Genomic DNA, 17,412 nt, shown 5'->3' on the forward strand with positions numbered 1-17,412 from the left:
CAAACCCCTAGTGCTCAATTCACAGACTGTGTAATGGATGTTACAACCTCAACCAGTTTGCAACTCAGTGCTTATGCAGTGTGAACTTTGTCATCTCAAAAACCAGCCTTGGCTTAAAGTTCTCTGGTGTTATTAGGTCTTTGATGGGTGCAGCAAAGGAGTGATGTGCATGTGTTGTGTTCGTATGTGTGTGTGTGTGTGTGTCTTTCCATGTGTATACATATGCCTGTAAAGTGTGTAGACACCAGGGACTGACACTGGGTATCTTCCTCAGTCACTTTGCCTCATATTTCTTTAGGCAGTGTCCCTCACTGAACCTGAAGCTCACTGATTTGGCTAGCTTGCTTGGTGAGAAATCCTCATGGGCTATCATGTCTCCAGCACTGGGGTTACAAATGAGCACACCATGCCAGCTTTTTACATGGGTTCTGGGGATCTGAACTCAAATCTCCATGCTTGTGCAATAAGCACGCTACCAACTGAAGCACCTGCAGAGCCTGTGGAGGCTTTTATTCTAATGCAATCCAGCGTTCATCTGGGTTATTTCCAGACTCACTCAGGAGCTCTGCTGAGAATGTACAAAGTCCATCTTACCACTGCATCCTGAATCAAGAGAATCCTGCCTTTGTCCATGCTGCAGGGAGCACTGGAATGTCCCTGTCCCTGTGTGTTCAGATGGGAGAACGGAAGTCATGGGGCGTGAAGCTGGAGGGAGAACGGGCATCAGCACTGAGACCATGCACAATTCCAGTACCTCCTGGACTGAAAATGTGGGGGCTCTTGCTCCTCTGCTGCTCTCCCTGTCTCCTGCCACTCATAACCACTTCTGTTGTCTCTCCTACAACTAACCTGATCACCCTCTTTCTATCTATCAAAAGCACCGAAGATGCAGCTAGTTCATGGCCAAGCCATCATAGCCCAAACATTGCTCTAAGCCGCTAGGTGAGTTGCAGGATGAAAAGACAGCCATGGTGTGGTATGGAGATTAAAAGAAAGAAAGAAAGAAAGAAAGAAAGAAAGAAAGAGAGAAAAGTAGGTTTATCAGACAGGATGGATGATAAAACCCTGCTTATGTTAAAACAGCATTAAAAAATATAGGAGGGTTGGAGAGATGGCTCAGCGGTTAAGAGCACTGACTGCTCTTCCAGGGGTCCTGCATTCAATTCCCAGCAACCACATGGTGGCTCACAACCACCTATAATATGATCTGATGTGCACTGTATATATAATAAATAAACAAATCTTTAAAAAAAATATGGGAGGCAAGTCTAGCTACTCAGAAGGCTGGGGCAGGAGGATTACAAGGTATTTAAAATGAAAAAATGGCTGGGAAATAGCTCAAGAGAGTGCTTGTCTAACATATGAAGGGACTGTTCAAACCCACACACTACAAAAAGTAGATAAATAAAAATAAACAAAAGGAGGCACTTGCTCAAAGGCCATATTATCTCAGATTCCCAACAGAAGTTCCTGTGTAACATACTTTCCCTGGCAGCAGCATTTACTTTCTAAGTCTCACTGTTGACGCAGCCTGCCGTAGTACCTGCTGTAGTGGGACAGGCTGCTTTGGGAATGTCTGGACAACGACAGCCTTTAGATGTCAGCAAGTACCTATAATAAGGATACTAGGATGTAACTGTGGATATAAAAGCTTTACCTTGCTGTGGGACCCACACTGCGATGGTTGGTTTTGTCAACTGGACATAACCTAGAATCACCTGGGAAGTGTCTCAGAGAAGGCACTATCTAAATCAAGTTGGCCTGTGGACATGGCTTGACTGTATTAATTGAAATAGAAAGAACCACTCACTGTGGGTAGCACCATTCCCTAGGCAGGGGATCCTGAACTTTGTAAGGTGGAGAAAGAGAGGCGAGCTGTGAAGGCCTTCCAGAAGGTGCCTCAGTGGTTCTTCCTTCACGTAGCTCTTATAACACTAAATCCGGAGCTATCTCTCCCTGAGATTGAGACAGGCTTATTCCCCCCGCTCTGTCCCCCTCCCTGCCTCTCTCCCCCTCTCTCTCTCCTCTCTCTAACCCCTCTAGGTATAATGGATGGGCCAGCTATATGCAGTCTGGACAGTGATGCACAGGCAGCAGGGTTCTAAAGAGACTTGAGGTAGAAAGATATCTCAGTAGGTAAAAGCACCGACCTGGTGCAAGCCTGACATACTTGTGTTCAATCTTTGGATCCCACAGTTGAAGAAGAGAACTGACTTCTGAAATCTGTCCTTTGACCTCCACACATGTGTACAGTGAAACACATGTTCCTCCCCCATCCTGACATCACACAAATAATAAGTAAAAAAAAAAATTAAAAACTTTTTTCTGCCTATCATTAGACATTTTGGGTTCACTCTTGATTCCTAAAGAAACCACTTCTGCAAATGGAGAATGAGTCCCCATGGCAGCACATACACTGTGGGCCCTGGTACTGGGTTCAAACTCTCTAGAATGAGCTAGTCTCTGCCAGAATTATAAAACTGCTCAAAACCCTATGAAGGCTACTTGTTCAACATAAGAAAAATCCTGTCCCCTGACTTACCATCCTGCCTCACAGCTGCCTTCAACCCTTCTCCCACTTCCTTCCTTCCTTCCTCCTCACCTCAGAGCTCCAGTCTCTGCTCCTTTGCTTGGGACACTGCTCCACAGGCTCATTCCCTCATTCTCCTGAGGGTTCCACTTCATGACTGCATCATAAAAGGCCTTAAATAGAAGCCTCTGCCTGTCTTCCTCTGCGCTGCATTCTACTCTGCGGTTTCCACAAGTTCTGCCACCTCTTCACATTCTATATGCTTTTTGCAGGGGGGTGGTGGTAGTATTTTTTGTTTCTTGGAGTTAAGATCTCTCTCTATAGCCCTGGATGTCCTGAAACTCACTATGTAGATGAGGCTGGCCTCGAACTCCCTGAGATCTGCTGTGCCTGCTTCCTGAGGGCACCACCATGCCCAGCTTTATCAACAGCTTTATCTTCAGCACCTAGGATTGTGTGGCACAAACCTCTGGCGCCAGTAGCCAGCCCAGTTATCCCTCATAAGAAAGTATACCATAGACAAGTGTGGTGGCGCACGCCTTTAATCCCAGCACTTGGGAGGCAAAGGCAGGTGGATCTCTGTGAGTTCAAGGCCATGTTGGCCTACACAGTGAATTCTAAGCCAGCCAAGGCTACAGAATAATACCCTGTCTCAAAACAAAAAACAAAACAATATAACAGGGATGGTGGTGTATACCAAGCAGTTGGAAGACAGGAGCATCATGAGTTCATGGCCAGCCTGGGCTACAATATAGGACCATGTGCTGGATTAAAAAAAAGAATGTGGACCCCAATCATCTGACTTTTTAAAGGAAGGACACCCCAATTCAGATCATCACATGCAATCTCCTGATCGCATCAGTGTCAGCTGCTAGCTGAATCTTCCTACAGCACCATGCACGGCAGCATATGGGGGCTGAGAGAGCACGCCTCCATGCTGGACTGGCTCTCCAGCATGCCAGTCTGTGAACTCAAAGCCACCAAGAAACTGAAGTTCACAGGATGTGATGGAAGGCAGAGGGCTGGCATGTCCTAACAGCAAAGGTGAGGTGCAAAGCCTCTGTGCAGACGAGGGCTTCTTCTGCTCCAGCTCAGGCCTTGCTTGCTTCATGCCAAGTGGGTATATTTAGCCAGGCCTTGAGTTTCCTCTGCCCCTGTGCAGACGGCATCTCTCAATGCTTCTTTCTGCTGTGGCAGGCAAGTAGCACCACTGTTTCTCTCTCTCCCTTCACAGCAAAATAACTCCAAGGGGAAATTGACTGTGAAGCCTTAAGGAGAGTCCTCTCACGATGTGGAGGAAAAGGCAGGAAAGAAATAAAATCAGGTGCTCACAGTGGGGAACAGAGTAGCGGGGGCTGCAACTGAGCATGTGCACTGAGGAATCCTGCTACTGCGGAGGGCAGGAGCAGCCTGGGAGGGAGCCTGCTATCCAGGGTGCAGGGTGCTGGGAGCTTGCCAAAGAGGAACAAGGTATCCATTTAACAGAAGGTGCCAGGTGCTTCACCATGGGCAAACAACTATGGTCTCCAGCTCAAAGAGCACACAGTACTCTGGGACGTGGTGTGGGGGAGGGTTATAACAGACTGCATGTGGCTAAGATCCAGCAGAAAGAAAATAAAGGTGTGTTTTGTACATACTGATCCCAAGCAGGGAACTGTTGATGGATTCAAAAGCAAACAATGAGCCAGGTGTCTTGGAGCCAGCAAGAAGATCCTGAATTTGAGGCTAGCTGGGACTACATAGCAAACCCTGCCCCTCCCCTTAAAAAAAAAAGGGAGAAGGGGAAAAGAAAGAAAGAAAGATAGAAAGAAAGAAAGAAAGAAAGAAAAAACTTTGGAGAAGCTTTATTGGGTAAAGGTGCTAGTTGTGCAAGCCTGATGACTGAGTTCATCACCTGAAACCCTCGTAAAGGCTGAAGGAGAGCTGAGTCCATAATGCTGACTTCTGACCAAATAATCTTAGGTGACTCCTGTGAAAGGGTGGGTCATTTGATCCCTAAAGGGGTCAGACCCACTGCCAAGACCAACAGCCCAGGTATAGTGGTGCTAACAGGAAAATCTTGAATTTGAGGCTTCTGGGGCTACATAGTAAAATCTCTCTCAAAAAAAGGAGGAGAAACGGAAAAAGAAGAGAAAGAAACTGAGGTTGAGAACCTCAGTCTTAGAGTACATTCCACCTACCAAGCCCCATGCCCATCCTTCAGCCGAGGCCCACTATGCCCCTCCTAGTCCACCCACTGCCTCCTCACTCAATGTCTCAACTCATCCCGTGCCCCCATGTTCTCAGCGTGGTGGCATCGTGCTCACCGACACCTGCCTCCTGTAAATGGCACAGGCATCCCCTGCTGAGATGCTCTTTGCATGGCTCCCTGCCTGGTGCTCCTGCCCACTCTGTAAGGTGCTTTCCTCCTAACACCTTGCTGTCCATCTCCCGCTCCTGGTTCCACTTGTTTTTGTTATGGTTGGTTTAGTAAAGGGTTTCCCTGTGTAGCCCAGGCTGGGTTTGCTTGGGACCTTCCTGTTCTGTCACTGAGCAGTGCAATTATAAATGCGTACCACCATGCCCAGCTACCTCCTCATTTTCCCTCAGAGAACTTACTGATATCTGAAATGATCGCATTTCATTCTGCCTTTTTCTGCCTCACCTGAAACATAAAATGGTTAAGAGCAGGTACTTCTTATGCTTTGCTGATTTCCAGGTCTGCGGTGCTAAGAACACAGGCCAAGGCTCAAGAATGCACTGTCAGGAGACACTTGTGGAAGGAGAGGCTGAGACATACTATTACTGGAAACCCGATGGGTCTGAAGAAGGGAGAACAAGTGTGCATTGGCCCCAACAGCTGAGGTATCATGGCTGTGAGCTGCAGACACCCAGCCTTCTGGATGCTCCATGGGTGGTCTGCTGCCGGGGTCACTGCGCTATACAGAATGCCTCACAGGCCAAGGTACACAGAAACAGGCAGGTGCGGTATCACTCCCCGCCTGCCCCCAACCCCTTCAGACTCTTCCCTAGCATTAATGGCCAGAGACAAATTCTACTCTTTTCTAGAAAGCCTCCCTCTCTGCCAAGCATGACCTCCCTTCTCAGCGCCCTTTCCATTTAGAGTGACTAGTGTTAATGCACCCGTAAACGCTGATATGTAGCCCGTGCTCTGTGTATCAAAATGTGTGAGATGAGGGCAGGCAAGAGGGCTCAGCGGGTAAAAGTGCTGACCGCACCAGCCTGATGACCTGAGCTCAGTCCCAGGGACCCAGAGGAAAAGGAGAGAACTGACTCCTCCAAGTTGTCCTTTGACCTCCACATGTGCATCATTGTATCACACACACACACACACACACACACACACACACACACACACACACTTTTTTTTTTATGAGAAAAGAGTAAAGGTCAAAGAGCCCCGCCTGGGGGCCCTAGAACACCAGACCCTGATTTTGTGGGAGCCCCCGGTGTAAGCCGAGGCTAGTCCCTACCTGTGTATGGTCCTCAGTGGCATCCTCTTGCTTGCCAGTCACATCCTCATGTGACTCAAAATCTTCTGCACAGTCCAGAGGAGGTTCAATGTGGAGCCGAGAGCCAGCTTCAGTTCTGATCTGCACGGATTTCTGGACACAGAAATGCAGTGTTGAAAATGCGAATAGACACCATTCTGCCCAGGACCTGCAAGGAGCCTAGCTGCCCACAAGAATGAGATTCAAGAGGTCCTATGCTTGAGAAGGATAAGACTTTTGTTTTTTTAAGGACAGGTCTCTAGGTGTGGTGGCACATGCCTTTAATCCAGCACTTGGGAGGCAGAGGCAGGTGGATTGCTGTGAGCTTGAGACCAGCCTGGTCTACAAAGCAAGTCCAGGACAACCAAAGTTACACAGAGAAACCTTGTCTCAGAAACAAACAACAAACAAACAAACAAACAAACAAACAAAGAACAGGTCTTTGTATGGAGTCTAGGCTGTCTCAGCCTAGTGATCCTCCTGCCTCAACCTCCTGAGTACTGGGATACCACTGTGGCCACTGCTCCTAGCTCAGTATTGTGACTTCACACGGTCATAACACTTCTGCTTGTTTCTTCCTTATACTTTCAAAGTGTGTTGTAGGAATTTTTGGAGTTTTAAAGATTTTTTTTTTAAATAAGTGTTAAGCTTCTCCCAAAAAGCCATGTGAGCTCACTGACCCTAGGCTTGGGAAAGCTGGGCCGACACACTATAGATATGCTAAAGTGAAATGTACAGAACGCTGGCGAAGCTTTTCGGGCTACACGACCATCCTCACTGTAGCCTCCCTTCTTCCTGCAAGCTTTCTTTGCATCTTCCTTTGGGAAACAAACACCAGGTGTTGGGGGCTATGGACTACTCCAGAATTCTATTTCCCTTTCTTCCCCTGTGCTCATGCCCCATGTGTGCCTAGCACCTTCTTCCTGCATGCAGCTAGGAAGGACCAAAGGGCCCATATGAACAAAAGGAGAGGGTCACGGAGCATGATTTGAGTGCTCCAAGCCTAGCTCACCTGGCGCTCTGAGTTAGCGAGGTTCCCCTAATGCCTCCAGGTGTTGCAGCATCAGACCACAAAGAAGGCTTTTACCACTTATGATTTTATCCTGAGTAGAGTGGGCTGAATTGGTGACACATAGAGGGGCAGCAGAGGCGGTGGCAGCTGCAGCCAGTGGCAGAAAAAAAGCATCGAGAGAGTTCCAGAGAGTGGGTGGGGCAGAGTGGGGGAGAGATGACTGAGGACAGTGCAGCATGGAGAAGAAATAGCAGGTTGTGAGCCAAGGCTGTGGACGGCACAAAAGACAGGAGGCAAGATGCTACAGGCCTTAGCTTCTAGAAGAGCTCTTGGGAGCTGCCAGCCCCAAAGGCTCAAGGCCTTGATACCAGAGGTTTGAAAGCTACGCCACTAGCCATAGTAGCCATGAGAATCCCAAAGTGGCCAGCTTGGCTGCAGAGCTGGAGCACCTGCTGCCTGCTGCCTGACTGCTCGAGGTTCAGGATCTCCTGAGTGCTGAGTGCTGACCCACTGGCAGTTGGTACTCAGCACCGGAAGTCTCTAGCCTGAGCATCTAGATCTGCCTCTGGCATCTAAGACCTGGAGCCACAGGTCTCAATTCTCAGTGCTCAGAGTCTGTCCGCCCAGCCCTCAAGCCTGCTTGTCCGCCCTGTCCTTTGCCTTCTGGAAAAGCACCTTAGCTCTCTCTTGGGCCAGTACTAGAAGCTACTCCCTGCGCACTCATGATTTCCACCTGAGTAGAACAAAACGACTAGGCCAGCTGACATGTGACATCTGTCACATTGTTCAAGCCCCTGTTGGCAAACCCAGACCTTACTTGATACACTCAGCATGCAAGGCTCCCAGACTAATCCCTGCACATTCTAACACCTGTTGACTGTTGAGCCACTCGGAGCAACACAGAACCCCCTTCCTGTGCCTCTCTGCCCTGTCCATGTGTGACTCAAGGGTGAGACTGGAGCAGACAGCTATCTCCATCAGGTCACTTTGTAATGCCTTGGGATGGTTCTAGAGCTACACCTCCTCACTGTCCCATCTTCCCTCTTCACTCCAAAGCACTGGGCTAGCTCCAGCTCTGACATGGCTTTCTTTTAGACTTTGCTACTTCGTTTCCTCTCCAGGCCAAGGAAAGCATGCTACACTCTTCTCCCTGGGCCACTCAGCAACATCCTAACCCTGGAAACTATTGGCCAGGAGGAGAGGATGGGAGAAAAGGAAGTGGCTGACCACAAACTTGAGCCAGGTGAAGGAGGAGGTAGCCTGGATCACCAGCTTCCTGGCCCCTTGAGGGCCTGGTCCTTTCCCTATAAAGTGAAGGGCTTAGCTTAGAGCTTTGCTGCCTGTGGGCCTGTAGTAGTATTAGCCTTTCCCCATCCCTTTCCTAAAATCCAGAGAAGCCTGGGCATAGACCTCCTGCCTGTCCTGTCTTTGTCTCTGGAGAAAGCACCTTAGTTTTTTCTTGGAAACTCCTGCCAGCCTCTGATCCTGGTGGCTCTTGTAGGACTGAGTTCCCCCAGGGGCTGGAGAGATGGCTCAGAGGTTAAGAGCACTGGCTGCTCTTCCAGAGGTCCTGAGTTCAATTCCCAGCAGCCACATGGTGGCTCACAACCGTCTATGATGTGATCCGATGCCCCCTTACCAGGGAAAGGTAGGACATGACTTAAACTAGAGTGGCAGATACACCCCCCACACACACACACACACCATACTGATTGGTAGTTCCTGGGAACAGAAGGTCAGTGAGAAGTGGCTGGGACTACCCTGGCATCTTGGGGCCCAGGAAAAGCCCAGCTGAAAGGCAGAGATTGAGGCCTGGCCCAGGTCCATGCTCCTGGATGATGTGCGTTGCCTGAAAAGCAGCTGGCAAGTGACAGTGGGAGGTACAGAGTGGCTGGCCTCTGGCCTGGCATGTCCACAGAAGAAGCACTACATCCAGCAAGGAGCCAAGATCACAGCCCTTCGCAACTCCCCAGCCACCTCCCGGCAGCTGAGCACAGCAGAGCTTCCCTGTGATGTCCAATATGCAAACACAGCTTTGTGGTCAGTAGTCCTAAGGCCCTCAGTCAGCAGGCCCTCTCCAAGCTCTCAGTGCCCTGCCCCGGAGTCCACTCAGCACCACAGTGAGCGATGCAGGTTATGAAGCAACAGTGCTGAAATTAACTCACAACACTGAGTGGGTGTCCGGAGGGTAATAAATAGCCACCATCTGGCCTGCTCGCCTGCCCAGCCCGGGAAGCCTCCTCTGCCCACAACCTGGGGGTGGCCCCGCCCACACCAAGGCTGGTAGATTCCAACCCTACCCCATCCACATGCATGCTTCTGGGCCTCCCACCTTCCACCTTGCATGGAAGGATGATGATGCTCCATGCTGGCTCCCCGAATGGCATGCTGCTTTACCAAGAGTGGGTGTTCCTGAGCGGCTGCTCTTTCCTGCCTACTTGCACACCCAGACCCTGGCAGACCTTTGCAGTACCTATGCTGGAGGAGGATTTAAAAGCCTATCCACACAAACCTCCAAAAGCTGCTCACTTCATGCTCAGCCCACACTCCACCCAGTTCATGCCCGGAGTTATTTGTGTGTCTTCTGCACCTCCTCATAAAGTGTTCTAAGAGGTGCACTGAAGTGTGCTGTCAAACCAAAAAGAGCAAGCACAGGGGGACGTCCTGTATGCTTGTGCGGGTTGTGTAAAACGTTAATGGCGCCCTCTAGAGGTGGCAGGGCCCTACGGAGTCCCCAAAGGCAGGCTGGGGTGAGGAGCTGGTCTTTGATCAGAAGGTGCCAGAGGGAGAGGCCCAGCCTCACAACCTAGAGAAGAGCTGTAGTGCAGATGCTCACTGGCTGTAGCAAGCCAGGAAGCAGGTGTTGCAGTGAGGGATAGCCAAGGCCACTTTCATCTCACAGCAAACCTTCTGTGGAGACCTTTCCTGAAAGTCTAGCCCACAGTAAATCGCTGGAAGGCCAATCCCTTCACCACCGATTTAATGCTGAGAGCCAGTGACGTTCATCAAAGCTGACAGCATTTTGGTAAACGGCGGCTCTGTTGATTAGGCCACTGTCTACCCAAGTATTACAAGGCTGAGGAAGCCATAAATCTTAATCCACTGATGGCGGCAGAGATATCTAAGGCCCAGAAGCAGCAAGGGAGAGGCCAGCAGGGACAGATGCCCAGATATCACCTGCAGGCTGCTCCACAGGGAAGTTGGTGGCTTGGGAGCCTGCTGCATTCATTCCGTCAACCTCTAAAGCTCCCAACCCTGCTGACCGGCTCATGATCAGCAACAGTGATAGTGTGATCTCACTGGCCCTTCACAGTGGGTCCTGCAGTACAAGGGAACCCCTGAAAGTGGGACAGTACCATAGTCCCAGTCCTGGTGGGGTAGCTTTTAAGGATTAGCCACCAGCTGCGGTGGTGGCGCACGCCTTTAATCCCAGCACTCAGGAGGCAGAGAAAGGTGGATCTCTGTGAGTTCCAGGCCAACCTGGTGTACAAAGTGAGTCCAGGACAACCAAGGATACACAGAGAAACCCTGTCTCAAAAACCCAAAAACAAAACACAAAACACAAAAAAACAAAACAAAACAAAAAGAATTAGACACTGGCTACTGGGGACCCTGCTACCTTAATCACTTGCTCTCCCCCGGTTACCCACAAAGACAGTGGAGCCCAGTCACAAAGGTGGAAACAGATGGGCACGGTGGACCAAGCCTGTAATCCCAGCATGAGAGAGTTGTGTACAGGAGGATCAAGACTTCAAGGGTAGCCAGGTCCAGTAGTGCACGCCTGTAATCCCAGCACTGGGGCAGGCAAAAGCTGGAGGATCTCTGTGAGTTTGAGGCCAGCCTGGTCTACAGAGTGAGTCCAGGACAGCCAAGGCTACACGGAGAAATCCTGTCTCGAAAAACCATTGGGGGGGGGGGAAGAGTTAAAGGGTAGCCCCAGCTACATAGTGAGTTCAAGGTCAGCTCCGGCTATATGAGACCTTGTTTCAGTTAAAAAAAAAAAAAGCAAGCAAAGGGCTAGGCAGTGGTGGTAATGTATGCCTTTAATCCAAGCACTCAGGGAGGCAGAGGCAGGTGGGTCTCTGAGTTTGAGGCCAGTCTGGCTACAGAGCAAGTTCCAGGACAGCCAGAGCTACACAGAGACTTAAAAATTTAAAACTCCAGAAGCAAGAGGACAGAGACTGTCCCCTCCCTCTTCTGCCTCTGGGACTTTCTACCTTGGAGACACTTTTCACCTAACTCCGCTTTTTAGGACCAAAGGGTGTCAGTGAGTTTCTTATCCTGGTGACAGATAACAATGTAGCTGGCACACCAAGGCTATACTGCCCAAGTCAGGCAACCTAAACAGTGAGTTGTAATCTCTGTCTCTGTCTGTCTCTGTCTCTATCTGTCTCTGTCTCTGTCTATCTATCTCTCTGTCTGTCTCTGTCTCTGTCTCTCTCTCTCTCTCTCACACACACAGACACACACACAGACACACAGACACACACACACACAGACACACACACACAGACACACACACACACAGACAGACAGACAGACACACACACGCACACACACACACACACACACACACACACACACACCTAAGGCTGTTGAAGGAGGCCAGGCAGGATTAGCATCAGGTGACCTTGAGTCACAGCCCACACCAAGGTCAACTATGACAATACAGAGTAACACAGAACAGCTGAGACAGTTATATAGTTTCTCTTAGAAGTTTTAGCCAGTTCAGGCGTGAGACACTGGCCTGGAGGGGTGCAGTGGAGCCCGAGGACAGGACTTAGCGTGGGGCTGTGGGAAGTGGCGGAGGAGCTGTGTGGACTGAAGAACAAAGCCCTGGAGTTCCTGCAAGCCCTGGGGTGCGGGCAGTTGTGGGGGTAGTTAGGATGGTCCTGTCTGCACACAGCAGCCATGAGCTTTCCAAAGGCAGCTTCCCCCAGCTTGGTGCTTCCAGGGAGCCCTTCCACTCAGTCTGCTGTCCAGACTCCTCGGCCTGTGTGACTGACCCCAGTGCTTCCTCTCCACCACCATTCACTGATCACTGCTAATGCCTTTCCATCACACTCTGTGCAGGGAGACCACAGGTCCTCACACTCGAGTCTGCTCCAGGGGCCTTGGGCACCTCTGCTGCCGCCACTGTCCCTCCTGTATGGCTCTCCTTTATAGCATTACAATCTACCTGCTCGTTGCTGCTGGCCTGGCCTGGCCTGGCCCCAACTCTCATCCCAGGGGCTTCAGGGCAGCAGGGCTCGCCTGCTTCACTTGCAGCTCACAGCCCAGCAGGAAGGATCCAAACTTCGAGGTGCTCCACAAATGGCCAGGACTGAACAGAGGGAGTGAGGTCAGATAAGAGAATGAGGCGGAGGAAGAGACAACTCAGCAGTCAAGGGAGACTACTGTGAAGTCACGAGGACTAGAGCCAGGAATCTAGCACCATGGAACAAGACGGCCCCCCTGAGCAAAGGCACAGTGGAATATGGTGGAACTGTGTTAGCATCTTCCAGCTCTGAGGATCCCTAGGTGAGAAAACGCAAGCCCCAGGTTCATTTAAAGAAAGACTCTGCCTCAATGGGATAGGCAGAGAGTAATAGAAGAGTATACCGATGCCGCCTTCTGGCCCTGGCACACATGCATGCCCCCCAAATAAAATAAATATATAAATAGAAATGAGAGAATGAAGAGCCTGGAGACCTCCAGACTGAGGAACCCTCAACACCTGCCTTCCGTCAATCTGACCGACGACCAACTCAACCAATTTACCATCTCTGTGCCAGGCCTGGCAGGGCTGCCACACACACTGGCCGGGTGATCCTCATTAGCTGCATTCTGAGGCAGGTACCCTGTCAACCATCTTCTGGGTGAAAAAGCAGGCACCAAGAGGAGGAGCGGTATAACCAGAGAGCGGCAAGCACTACCTCATCCTAGCCTCACGACCTGCTGCCAGGAGCACCCAGTGAAGACGCACGCTGCTATTGACAGCCTGAGACGCTGCACACAAGCATTCCCAACAGACCGGGAGGCTGTGATACTAATAACGGCAAAGCTCAGAGAGATCCATTACCTCCAAGACACACCAAAGCCCATTCTCTTCCGTTCCCAGGAGCCACAAGTTCAAATGCCAGGTGGGGACAGGAAGTATGGTAGAAGGAAAAGTGCATGAGCCAAATGATGGCATGACTTCTGCTCTGCCAAGGTACCTCAGTGGCCTGGCACTGCAGCGCCCCATGGCTCAGGGTCTGTGGGCAAAGGAGGTCCAGCCAATCACATCGCCTCAGACAGGGAGGAGAGGGGTGAGTCACTGCTATTTCTGAGCACTGTCCTGAAGGCAACAGTGGCTGGAGCACAGACCGGGATCTGTCTTGGCCTCCCTGAGGCTGTGCTCCCACTTGCCCAGTTGTCCTGAGCAGCGGCTCTCCTGTCAGACCAGGACAGACGCTTGTGCAATGGCGGCTGAGGCCCCCTCCAAGCCTGCCCAGCTCCGCAGCAGCCCCAGGACTCCACATGCACCACTCAGCCTGGCCAGCTTTCTACGCCAACAGTGGTCCCTATTGTTAGGCACAGAGTGACCCCTGACTGCCGCAGTGCAGAAGGGCAATTATAGCAGCGCGGCTTTGGGAGGCGAGGGGAAATTAGCTCTGATTAAGTCTTGTGAAGTGGGGAGCCACAGGAGAGAGGGGAGGGATGCTAATTAATCTCAGGCCAAGTCTTTTAAGTTGCACAGACTCTGGGGCCAGCCATTAAGTCACAGCCTAAGACACAAATGTGACTTGTGATAATAGGAAGCACTCCAAACAAGCGGAAGAGCTGTGTGGAGTGAGTTAGGCAAGAAAAGCCTCATTAATAAGAATTAACATCCATGGCTGGGAACAGACACAAGTGCCTGGGCTGGTGCCCTGTGCGTCTGCTCTTCAGATCCCACCTACAGCAGGCACAACTGTTTCCAATGAGCACAGCGTGAGCCTGCAGCAACAGGCCCAATCTATACCCCAACCCAGCTTCTTCCCTTAGGGGGCATGTGACCCTGAACAAGTGCTTTTGGCTCTCTGGGCCTCGGTTTCTACGGCAGCACTATGAGGACACACATCAACCAATTGGGGGCTGTGAAGACACGCCAGGTAGAAGCACATATGCCTTTACTGCAGCCTACTGTAAAATGCAGCATCCAATTCCCCCCCTCATCCCCACTGCCTCCTCCTCCTCCCCCCCACCCCCCCCACAGATTAATGACAATTACCCTGCCTAAGCCTCCCGATCTGTGTTGGATAAGGTGCAACAGGAGCTAAGCTCCATGGCTCAACAGCAGTACATACATGGCATAGAGTGCCGTTGGGGTACTTTAGGCTGCTCCATACATAGCCAGAACCATCCCAAGGGAAGCTAGCCGGGGACCATAGCAAGGCCTAGTGGGGCAAGAAAATGGAACTCAGAGCCAAAGACTTGGTTCTAAGTCAAGATTCTGCCACTTCTTAGCCATAACCTTGAGCAGGTCCCTGAATTTTTCTAAGCATCTGTCTCCTCTGCTCCTGAAAAAGAGGGCTCCAGGTGTGCTGTGAGTGCACAGCAGAGGGGTTGTGTGTAGCTGAGGCAGAGCTGGGACTCAGGGGCAGGACTCAGAAATGCAGGCTGTGCCTCAGCAACAATGGCAGCCACCTAAACAGGCACCTCAGTTCACCAGGGCAGGGTTCTGGCCTGATCGCTTGCTTTAGCTCTGCCCATGCAAAGCACATAGCAGGTATTCAATAAAAAGCTAGTGCATAAATGAGCCCCGATGGAAGAGCAGGAGTCTGCTCTTACTGCACTCCCCTGTGGGCTCTGGGGATGCCAGGCAGGTACCCCAGAAGCCGGTCCATGCAGACAAGGTGCCCTACAGGGCCCAGCACAGTCACCAAGCCCACAGGCACCTAAACACTCAACAAGCCTCCTCCTCATCCTAATGCAAGTGCTGGCGCCATGGTCCTGGCTCTGCCCCTGTTTCCAGACCTGGTGCCATCCTCGGCGCTGGACTTTTCCTGGTGCTGTCCTTGAGCTGCGTCTTAAGACTTCTTCAGCTTCTCGGAACAGGGTTCTTCGTCCATAATCTGCGGCAGAGACAGAGAAAGGGCTGGTGAGACACGGAAGACAAGTTCACACTGGTGGCTCTCCCGAAGCCTGCATCTGCATCAGTCCATCTAGCTGCTCAAGGTCATGCATATGAGAAACGCAACCTCCTGCTGAAGTAAGCCCCGAACAAGCCAGTGCCTAGCAGAAAGTGTAAGAGTCACAGAATGCCCACAAAATGGCATAGCCACTGCCAAATCAGGTAGCCATTACCAAAACATAGATGTAGGGTGTAGCTCCGACAGCAGGCCACCATGTGTAAAACAGGGTGGTAGATGGGGCTATTTGAGGAATAAATGAATATACTGCTGGGGACACAAGATAATCGTGTTTTCAGCCAGGCACAGTGCTGCACCCCTGTAATCCCAGCACTCAGGGAGGCAGAGGCAGGCAGATCTCTGTGAGTTCAAAGCCAGCCTGGTCTACAAAGTCAGTCCAGGACAGTCAAGGCTATACAGAAAAACCCTGTCTCGAAAAACAAAACAAACAAACAAAAGACCAAAACGAAACAAGATAATCCTGTTTTCAGTTCCTCCTAATTCTGCCAACTAGCAGCATGCCTACAGTGAGCGCTAAAGGGGCGATGCCATTCCCTCCTCGCCACAGGGGTTACAACGCTCCTGGTAAACTGCACTTAAAAGACCGCAGTGGCTCTCTAGGGGAATATCGTGGGGTATCACTTTCTCCTCTTGTCCCTTTGTTGTTGTTTTAACTTTTCCAGTATATATAACGGCTTGGAAGCTTCCCATACCTATGAGGCAATGAACTGTAAGAATACAGAGAGACCAAGTAGATTCCTCAGAGCCACACAGCCAGCCTGAAGCCGGCTCCCAACGTTCACCATTCTGCCCACTCATTACCAAATCACCTCCAGTTCGCCCACTGGACAGGCGAGGTGGAGAACTTCTCCATCACTCACAGGCTCTCGGAGGACACATGAAATCCCTTTAAAGCATGAAGGGGCTGGATTAGCTAAATGGAAAAATGAATAGTAGAATCAAATATTTCACAGGTGTTAGGAATTAAAGTTAATATGTGCATATCAGCTATTATTTAAAATTGCCCTTAAAATCACAGGCATTAGAGCCCCAGGCAATGTAAAAACTAGAAATTTCTTGCTCTAGCTGCCTTTGGTTTTGGGCACGGAGACCAAATCTAGTTTGAAAAGGAGTAAAGAGGATATAAGCTTGGAGTGCTCTCTTAGCACGTGCGAGGCTCTGGGCTCCATCCCTAGCACCTTAAAGAGTGTTTACCTTCCTTGCTCTTGGGCTCTCTCTGGCCAGGTGAGTACCGTTAACTCATTTGCTGGTGAACTCATACATACAGGATGATTCCAAAGTCTCTAACTTATCTCTTTAATTAATTTTCTTTTGCAGTGCTGGGGACTTGAACCCAGGCCTTTGCTTATGTTAGGCAGGTGCTCTACCTCTAAGCTACATCTCATCCCTTAATTTTAAAGTAAGCATACTGCTGCCTGGGCTGCCTGGGAGAGTCTGCACTCACCTTGGGACCCCTCAGCCTGTGAGGCACTTCTCGAGAAGTCTGTGTGCACAGCTTTCCGTGGGGATGTCTTCAGCTCTGAATTGGCTCCATTGACATAGACAGAGAAACCCTGCTCCAAGTGCTCCAGCCTCAGCTGCACGGGGTCCTTGGCTTTCAAATGCTTTAATATCCTGGAAGAGAAAAGATCACCAGCCTGGATCCCAGCAGTACCTGAGCCTCCATGTCCCCAAGGCCAGCAGTAAGCTGCTTTGGCAAGGAGATGGAGTTAGGTGAGGATGGCCTCCACAGACTCATGTATTTAGATACTTAGTCCCCAGTTAGGAGAACTGTTTAGGAAGGATTAGAAAGCATGGTCTTGTTGGAGGAGGTGTGTCACTGAGAGCAGCCTTTGAGGTTTCAGAAGATTCCCACTTGCCCAGTATGCTGCTCCTCTGCTTCATGGATGTGGGTCAGGGTGCGAGCTCTCAGCCCTGCTCAAGTGCAGCGTGTGCCTGCTCACTGCCATGTTCCCCACCATGATGGCAAAAGGTTCTTATCACTCTGAAATGGTAAGCTCAGTTAAATACTTTCTTTTATAAATTGCTATGTTCGTGGTGTTTAATTACAGCATTAAAAAAGTAACTAAAGACAGGCATGGTGGCAAACACCTATAATCCCAGTACTTGGGAGGCAGAGGCAGGTGGATTTCTGTGAGTTCAAGGCCAGCCCGGTCTACAAAGTGAGTTCATGACAGCTAGGGCTATACAGAGAAACCCTGTCTCAAAAAACCAAATAAATAA

General features: G+C 50.5%; 1 protein-coding gene across 6 annotated transcripts in view; it reads right to left on the reverse strand.

Annotated features, from left to right (window-relative positions):
- KATNIP (katanin interacting protein) overlaps nucleotides 1-17,412 on the reverse strand; it is a 169,963-nt gene that overhangs the window by 93,359 nt on the left and 59,192 nt on the right. For 4 of the 6 annotated variants that reach the window (XR_014774823.1, XM_084758619.1, XM_084758617.1 and 1 more), the window contains 3 exons: nucleotides 16,634-16,803; nucleotides 15,014-15,111; nucleotides 6,004-6,135 (listed from right to left, as the gene is read on the reverse strand). Coding sequence is in view for 4 of the 6 variants with exons in the window: in XM_084758619.1 (XP_084614745.1) it covers nucleotides 6,004-6,135; nucleotides 15,014-15,111; nucleotides 16,634-16,803 (400 nt within the window). In the remaining 2 variants the exon portion in view is untranslated. Of the gene's footprint in view, nucleotides 1-2,602; nucleotides 2,714-6,003; nucleotides 6,136-12,212; nucleotides 12,511-15,013; nucleotides 15,112-16,633; nucleotides 16,804-17,412 lie in introns of those variants that run through there. The other 2 variants (XM_084758620.1, XM_084758621.1) reach the window with 2 other exon arrangements.

Source organism: Acomys minous, assembly GCF_964271855.1.
Source record: "Acomys minous genome assembly, chromosome: 2".
Classification (NCBI taxonomy): domain Eukaryota; kingdom Metazoa; phylum Chordata; class Mammalia; order Rodentia; family Muridae; genus Acomys; species Acomys minous.